Source organism: Nanorana parkeri, unplaced genomic scaffold (genome assembly GCF_000935625.1).
Source record: "Nanorana parkeri isolate BGI_ZX_2015 unplaced genomic scaffold, ASM93562v1 scaffold18, whole genome shotgun sequence".
Classification (NCBI taxonomy): Eukaryota; Metazoa; Chordata; class Amphibia; order Anura; family Dicroglossidae; genus Nanorana; species Nanorana parkeri.
Window position 1 is genome coordinate 2,501,994 of NW_017306286.1, and position 8,809 is coordinate 2,510,802.

Sequence of the window (8,809 nt, forward strand, 5' to 3'; positions counted from 1 at the left end):
AACATGGGTGAAATATGAGTGAGGAGGCAGTATCCCTCTAAATATGGGTAAGGGGGCAGTATCCTTTCAAGTATGTGCAAGAGGGTAGTATCCCTCTAAACATAAGCAATGGGGCAATATCCCTCTGAATATGGGAGAGGGGGCAGTATCCCTCTGAATATGGGTGACATATGGGAGAGAGGGCAGTATCCCTCTAAATTTGGGTGAAGGGGCAGTATCCCTGCCCTGTAAATGTAGGTGAATAGGCTGTATCCCTCTAAATACGGGAGAGGGGGCAGTATCCCTCTAAATACGGGAGAGGGGGCAGTATCCCTCTAAATATAGGTGGAATATGGGAGAGGGGGCAGTATCCCTCTAAATATGGGTGAAGGGGCAGTATCCCTCTAAATATGGGAGAGGGGGCAGTATCCCTCTAAATATGGGAGAGGGGGCAGTATCCCCCTAAATATGGGAGAGGGGGCAGTATCCCCCTAAATATAGGTATAATATGGGAGAAGGGGCAGTATCCCTCTAAATATGGGTAGAATATGGGAGAAGGGGCAGTATCCCTCTAAATATGGGTGAATCGGCAGTATCATGGCTACATATGTCCATATCTATCAATGCACTTGCCTAATTTACTACAGCAATTCCTTTAAGAATGCCTAATACATAAATATGATGGAGTATAATACTACTATGTACATAAACAGGCACTTCTCAGAAATGAAACATTTAAAAATGTAATAAAGTATCTTAAAATAGTAACACATTTTAAAGATCCGTCCACTTTGACTGTTTCCACATATGCTTGCAAACAGCTTGGATTGTACTTTTTGTTCATCTAAAATCAGAATGCATGGTACATAAAACCTAGCTAAGTTTAAATACAGTAACTGCATGGCAAGAGCATGCAGCTGTGTTCACTCATTCACTCAGGCGCAGAGGTCTGTATTTCTGCACCTGGGAGTCAGAGGTGTGTGTACAGCCGTGGCCATCAGCTTGTACAAATCAATGACAAGCTGACAGGGACCACACGGCTATAAGCAAATCTGAGCTGTTATACGCGTGAAGGGACAGATGAGCAGCCCTTGATGGATGCAAACAGGTTGTGTCCAGGGCTGCTCGTCTGTCCCTTCATGCATGCAACTGCTCAGACGTGGCATTGGTCAGCCTGTCATTGATTTGTACAGGCTGCACGCGCGCGCACGCACGCACACTACTCCCAGGGGCAGAAATACACCCCCTTCTGCGGCCGTGTGAATGAAACCTAAAAGAAACGAAGTATTATTATCAGCAGCAGCAATTTAATGCAGTCAGACTAGCACTGTACACTTGGGTATTGCTGCACCCTTTCCCCTCCAGAAAGAACTCATGTGCCTCCCCTGTCCGGGTGCCAGCATGGCCCTGCACGTACCAATACTGGTCAAATGAGTTCAATGATTCAGGTCGTGTGCGCTTTTCTCCAAATACTACATAAGGAAAAGATGACTTGCAAGTAACTACTCGTGAAGGAGCAAACTGAGAATCTCATGTCATACCACACTTGAAAAGACCAGCGCTCTCACTGTGAATGTCAAGCCTATGAATTACATTTGGATTGGTAGTGCTAGAACAACAGGCTGTACAGAGATTTCCAAACATGCTGCACAACTCCTGTGACTAGCACTATATGACTTCTACACTATGAGGCTTATTTAATAAGACAGTGTAACTAGCAATGATGATGTGCAAAATGCAGGTTGTAACCAGAAGTGAGGCTGTCAGTTGGTCACTGCAAGCTGCAGACAGTTCCTCCTCTTTTGTAGTGTGTAATGTACGACTGACCTTAGAAACTATCGTGTCAGACAAGGTTACCACCGATTCAAAATAAGGATCTTCTGGCTTTTGTGGAAACATAAAATATTTCAGGATTTGAAGGGGATAGGGTGACCACAATGTGGAAGAAAAAAAAATCATGAAAGCATTTTCTTAACTTCTCACAGTCATTTAAGGGAATAAAATCAGAGCGATGATAAAACTTATAGGACGCAATGCTGCTGAATTAAATAACACACCATTGTTTGAACTGGCAGTTTTACATCTAAGGCAGTGTGTTAATTAATAGTCCAAAACAAATACTTTAGAATAAAACATGCAAATAGTAATACTGATATTGAGGAACCTGCCATTTTATGTATCAAAAAAGTCTCAGGAGTCAAGCCTCCTCTCAGTAAAACAAAAGGGAACTAAATGTCATTTAGTTTGTATTTTCTTTGGTTGTGATGGTGACCAGTTGCTTGGCTGCCTTGGCAATATCATAGGCGCACTGGATCACTTGCTGTGTCACCAGCTGGATATCCGTGCTTGGACTAGGTTCCACCGGCAGAGTCTTTTTGCATTCTGTTTGCAGTCGATAAGCACTGGATGTAAGAAGTCGAAGAGATGTCTTTACCATATCTGACTTGGGTTTCTAAGACGACAAAATGAAGGATACTTGATCAACTAATATTAAAGGGCAGAGGTAAAGGAAAGCATGCACAACCATGATGTTTTGCAATTGCTGCAGATGATGTTGGAACACTGAGGCCAGCTAAAACCAAAATAGGGAATTTAGACAATAGAAGAAAAAAAAAAAAAGAAAAAAAACTCCCACCCAACCATCCCGAAATATACAAAACATTAGGAACAGGGACTAAATATAAACTTTTCCCCAGCAGACTATGAGAAGTCTTTTATTCTAACCCTTAAGCTATCCCTTACTAGAAAGGCACAGGAATTATACAATACTCGCCCAAATGCTCAGTATCGGTGCATCCCTGACTATAATGTCACTGACCAATAGTTCCCAATTAACTTCCAAATACAGTATTCTTTATGAGTCCAAGGTCCATCGACTCTGCCAAAAAGGACATCCAATGCCACTTCCTCACAACAGCTAGATCCACCATCCCAAGACACCAGTTATAACTCAGCAATTGCTGAGGGAGTTCAGGAACTAGACCATAAAATGTCTATGGAACAGGTGGTGGCAGGGGTTGAAAACCGAATTGATTAATTTACGAATACCTAGCCATACTAGGCGATTTTCAAATCCTCAAACAAAATGCAGAACCTTTCTATCTTTATTCACTAAGACCACACTTCCTTGGTGGGCCATCATAGGGGTTATCTATCCCTACTCCTCCCCTCCTAACCTTCCTCTCCACCTTCCCCCCATACCCATTAACTTTCATCCCCACACTGTACACCCGCTTTAACTTTTTCTCCTTCCCCCTTAAATTCTGGCCTTAACCCAAGCGGAGACTTTCCCACTACATGACACATATGCCCCCATTCACCACCTCATAGAGGTCCGAGGTCCATACACAAAGATTCATGATGTATTGGCTGAGCAATGAATATATCATTAAACATGAGTAGTAAGAAATCACACCCATTGCTTGCTTGGAACGTTGTTGCATTGTATTTTACTGTAATGAATTTGTAAATGTACATTTCCTACTGTAAGAAAAAAAGAATATTTGCATAGAATCCCTATTTTACAAATAAATCTTTCCTTCTATGCCTTAGTGAGTAGTGCTTGCTGAGTTGTTTATTAAGCCCACCAGTAGCTCTACACTTGCTGTGCTCCTGCAGTGCGAAGATCCAGGACTAATGCTCCAGGGGTATTGCTAGACCCCGGCACCCAGGACATGTCCACTAGGTCTACTTTGCAATAGATGTCATCACCCCAAGTACGATCCTTACATTTTGGTCATCTATTTTTACCGTCACGAGTAACTGCATTTTCTACCTCAATTCTTCAGAATAATGTTGGGGAGATAATTATGGGACGTGGGATTTCTAGTTGGTACTTGATTTCTACATTTACCTGAACCCCACAGTGCATATTTATTTTACCCAATATGATATTAGCCCATTGATTAAAGCACAAAGATGTTCTTTGAATTCATTATATCAATTATGAGTTCATTATGTTGTTGAAACATCATTACTTTTATCAACTTTTTAATGTATTATTTCTTCTTTTTCTAAGCAATATCATACATTTGATTTTATATTCAGTCATGACGAATGAGAAACAACTTCACCCACTTTTTATTATGATATACTAGAAACCCTTCAACATTTTTGTCTAGGTGCCCAGGGGTGCCCTAGGCCTTTTAGGAACCTAGAAATGGCGCTGCTAAACAATGAAGGCATTCAATTAAAACAGATAAGTGGAGCAGAAGACTCTCTCGGTCACTATTCTTGTCCGCAATAATAGTACAGACACATTCAATGTAAAAGTAGACATTACCATTATCCTTTACATCATCAGCATTACCCTTTATAGAGAGAACTCAACTTAATATTTACATTTTAAACTAAATCAGACATCTCCTACATTATTAGGAAAAACTTACCTTTGGAAAAAGGGCTGCCATTTCTGTCACTGCAATGTGTATTCTTTCTGAACATGGTAAATAGCTGCAAGAGGGAAAACAAAAATATGAAACCTAGGTCTCTCCACAGTGACAAATGTCACTCAATTATTCTAGAAATAAGAAGAAAATTCCCTAAACCTCTCTGATAAAACTGAATCCAGGCTCTCTCATCCTAAGTGGCTGGGCTTTCAAACTACAAAGATTTTTCTTTGCAAATAAAATCAAGGTGCTGCTAGGAAATTATGACTTGACAGCACCTTATAAAAAGGACTGCCAGCTCACTCTCTTCTTTCACAAAACATATGGGGGACAGAACACTTCTTAAGAAAAGGTGCTACTAATATGGCTCATCAGTTCTGTAAGATATTAAAGTGACATGAAAAATGGAATCTTTTGGCCATTTTAAACTTTTCATGTAAAGTCCTGTCAGGAGCAGACACAATAAGGTGCCTGCTAATATGTTCACTAGCAAGAAACGTTTTCTGTATGCCTGCCTACAAGTGTCAACAAAGCTGGGCACAAGAGCACTCTCCATGGACCACAGAATGGTAGTTGGTGAGCTTAGTCAGCCCCCAAGTAACGCACTAGGTTAAAAAAAAAGAGATGAGAGTGCCTGATGTTTGTAGACTCCTCTCCAGCAAAATCTCGGTACCCTACAGTAAGAAACTGACACTATTTTCCGAAAGGCACACACAGGAGGGTAACAGCAGGCATCTTGAGGTGTCAACTCTTAGGAAGGACTTCTACATTAAAATGACTAGCAGGCTTGTTGCATGGTGTATACACTGCGTGCACAATTATTAGGCAAGTTGTATTTTTGAGGATTCATTTCATTATTGAACAACTACAGTGCTCTTGGTCAATCCAAAATGTTTATAAACCTCAAACCTGAATATTTAAGAAAGTAAAAGTGAGGTTTTGGCTTTCTTAGGAGAACATCTATGTGTGCACAACTAAGTGTAATTATTATGCAACTAAATGGAAAACGAAAATGTTCCCAGTGCACTTGTTTATTTTCATCTGTAAGGCCTCAGTCACACTACTAAGGGCCGGCCCGTACAGATCCGTGTGGCGTGCACGGCCGTATCGGGCTGCTCCCGGGAAGGACAGGTGCTGCGTGGGATTGCACACAGCAGCCTGTTCTTCTCTATTGGGAGTTTGCGGCCGTACGCTCATCCTGGCTGCACATCCGTGCAGGTGTCCGTACTCCTACGCAGACAGGATGGAACCTGTCTGCGTCTGAGCATTTATAAACAATATTGATTTTACAGTTGTATAGAGCACACAGCTGACCCTTTATATTTAGCAGTAGAAAAAATCCAAACATTTGGAATTCAGGGCTCTCAAATACATTTTACAAATATTATAAAACTGCTTCATATTCCTTAGTTACCCTATTCCATGCAATTATCTGGAAAGGTGCATGAGCTTAAACAAAACACTAAAAACAATTAGAAATGAATAAAAAGAAGATACGATAATCTGCATTAAGCTATATGCAAGCTAAAGAAGAACAAGTATGCAATAAACTTCTTATTAGACTTGAACACTGCACACATGTTAAATCACACACAGCATAAGAGCCAGTTTGTTTGTAGGCTTGCCTTTCTCAAACCTGCTGTTCCTAAAAAGAACAGTTACCCCAATGATGGCCATATAAGCATTGCTTTTTTTACATTTTTTTTGTTGAATTGGACGTTAAAAACATTTGTGTCATACAAAATCCCAAAAACTAACATTTGCCTGCATCAATTTGATCGCTTTTATTGACTAAAGCGGACCAGAAGCGATTGACTGCTGCTTTAAAAACAGATTGGAGGGAATTTATCAAAACTGGAGCAGACAGAATGTCAAGCAATTGCCCATGGCAGCCAACCAGCTTTTCTCTTCAGTTAAGATTTGAACATGAAAGAGAGAGGCTGATTGGCTGCCATTCACAGCTTATCTAAATTTTCTCTGCTCCAGTTTTGATAAATTCCCCTCTGCGTGTTTTTTTATTTGGTTTGACCAAAAATGACACCATCTTTGCTTCTAAAATTCAAATCATGCTGAAACAAAGATCTCTTGATTGAATAGGTTGCCAAAAGTGTTTTTTAACTTTGATTTGATATCTTGAAATTGGTCGAAAGGGATCATAATAGTGAAAAATGATTGATATTTGCTAGATGATCATTTAATTGATAAATTGATATGCCCCCAGCATTAGACAGACTGTTTGTTGCACTGATGTGTATATGCCCAGAATAAGGCAGCCTGAGTCTCATGCACTGATGTGTATATGCCCAGCATAAGACAGCCTGAGTCTCATGCACTGATGTGTATATGCCCAGAATAAGGCACCCTGAGTCTCATGCACTGATGCGTGTATCCCCAGCATAAGAGCGCCTGGGTCGCATGCATCAATATGTGTATGCCCAGCATAAGAGCGCCTGGGTCTCATGCATCAATATGTGTATGCCCAGCATAAGAGCGCCTGGGTCTCATGCATCAATATGCGTATGCCCAGCATAAGAGCGCCTGGGTCTCATGCATCAATATGTGTAGGTCCCAGCATAAGGTAGCCTGAGACTCAATTATCGATACGTGTATGCCCAGTATGAGACACACTGGTGACATCTGTTCCGATAAGCAGAGTATCCGTCCATGGATTCCCTGCTATTCGGAACTGAAGGCTCTTGTGTGAAAGGGGTCTTAGGGGTGACCTTAGAAAGAAAATCAAATATTTGAAACGGAAAGAGATATAAAAATACTGTACTGAAAACTATAGGACCATATAAACCAATGCCACAACAATGAAATATGCACACTGCTGTCCCAGGTGATATTTGCATTGAACAATCTGGACTACAGGAAAGCTGGTCCTGGGAGAAAGAGTGTTTCAGAGAGAAACAAGTTCCTGTAGAACTGAAGCCAAAACTTTATTTTTTTAGTTTTGGATACAATAAGGAAGGGTTATAACTCCTGTCAGCTTTTTTTTTTTTTTTCTTTACCCTCTGAGTTCCATTGGGGAGATTCCCCTTCCTGAACGATAGCAACAACAGTAAGTGAGAGGAAATCCCTGATTTTCCGCAAAGTCTCCAGAACTAGTGCCCACATTGGATGATTTCCCATGTATTCCTGTTCTGATGACAACCCAAAACATTTGGGCTTTTCTTTTACTTTCACTGATAAGTCACCAGGACAAATAGAGGGGGTGAATCTCCCCAATGGTGAGACGGCAATAAAAACCTGACAAATTCTAAACCCTCTGCACTCTATCCAAAACAAACAAAAAAGGTTTGTTTCAGTTGCACTTTAAGTTGGGGCTTTCAATACATTTTGCTACCTGCACCTGAGAATAGACAGATGGATGTTGATTGGCCGCAATGTGAAGCCACAACAATTGCCTTTACTACACTTCTTGTGCATCAATCCTACCATGTTAGCATTAAGAAAAACAAACAAGCTTGCATGGTTTATCCAAAATTAAATCAGTATGTCTTCTGATACTAATGTACCAAGTATACTGCCAAACTGAAGACTGCTGAAAGTTATTTTGTCATGTCATTTGCCTCTAACCCTAAACTTCTAATTGAATTAGCAATGTTACTGATGCATAAAGCAGTGTGCATGGAGGAAAGGCTGTGCACCACACAATGGATGTGAAGGAAACTCTCCATTAGTAAGTATAAAGTGTATAGTTATCCACATGCACTACTTCAACAGAGCATGACCAGAGGTAGAAGAGAATGATTCCAATACAACATCTAGCTTTCTCACTGCCAATGTGGTAAGTGTTACAATGCTATGCTTAATAGCTGCTACCATAATTGCTACTCTTGACGGTTACTACCACATAGGCAAGATAGGCCATACTGTATTGTTATCATCTGAAAAACGTATTTATTCCATGTCAGGACTATATGGAAATAGGATGCTTCCACCAATGGACACAGCTTGCAGCAAGGAGAGACAGGCAAAGACAAAGAAAGAAGAGAGGTCACTGTGCCTGGAAAACAGGGACAGAGGCCGGAGTACCAGGAGGTAGAGTCAGTCTGCTGGAGGCTCAGTGGCTGGAGTGGAGCTTTCTCTGCCCAAGGAACCAGTGTACTAAAACAGCCAAGGCTATGCCTCAGCCTACGCACACCTTCTCGTTCAAAGGGCCTGAGTCACAGTGAGGGACGGACAGGAAACAAAAAGTGAATATATAAAATGTTTAGTGAAATGTAGAGACAAAAACTAAATTATAAAGACATAAAACAGGTAATTCCAGTAAAATATGCTTTAAAAAAGAAGAAAGAAACAGTGATATTGTATATAAGCTCTTCCTGCATCAGCTGTCAAAGTTATCTATGGGAAATCTCCAGCAGGAACCCAGGCAGCAGATTGGAAGTTTTGGTGTAAGTCTCAGGTGCCGAACGTTGGTGCAGTTTCCTTTTGGG

General features: G+C 40.9%; 1 protein-coding gene across 1 annotated transcript in view; it reads right to left on the bottom strand.

The window, feature by feature from the left end:
* Window positions 1-1,967: 1,967 nt before the first annotated feature.
* GIT2 (GIT ArfGAP 2) overlaps window positions 1,968-8,809 on the bottom strand; it is a 62,480-nt gene continuing 55,638 nt past the window's right edge. Inside the window, exons 19-20 of the mRNA XM_018560522.1 lie at window positions 4,368-4,431; window positions 1,968-2,431 (exon numbers count right to left, since the gene is read on the bottom strand). Of these exons, the coding sequence (XP_018416024.1) occupies window positions 2,219-2,431; window positions 4,368-4,431 (277 nt within the window). The 3' untranslated portion in view covers window positions 1,968-2,218. The remainder of the gene's footprint in view (window positions 2,432-4,367; window positions 4,432-8,809) is intronic.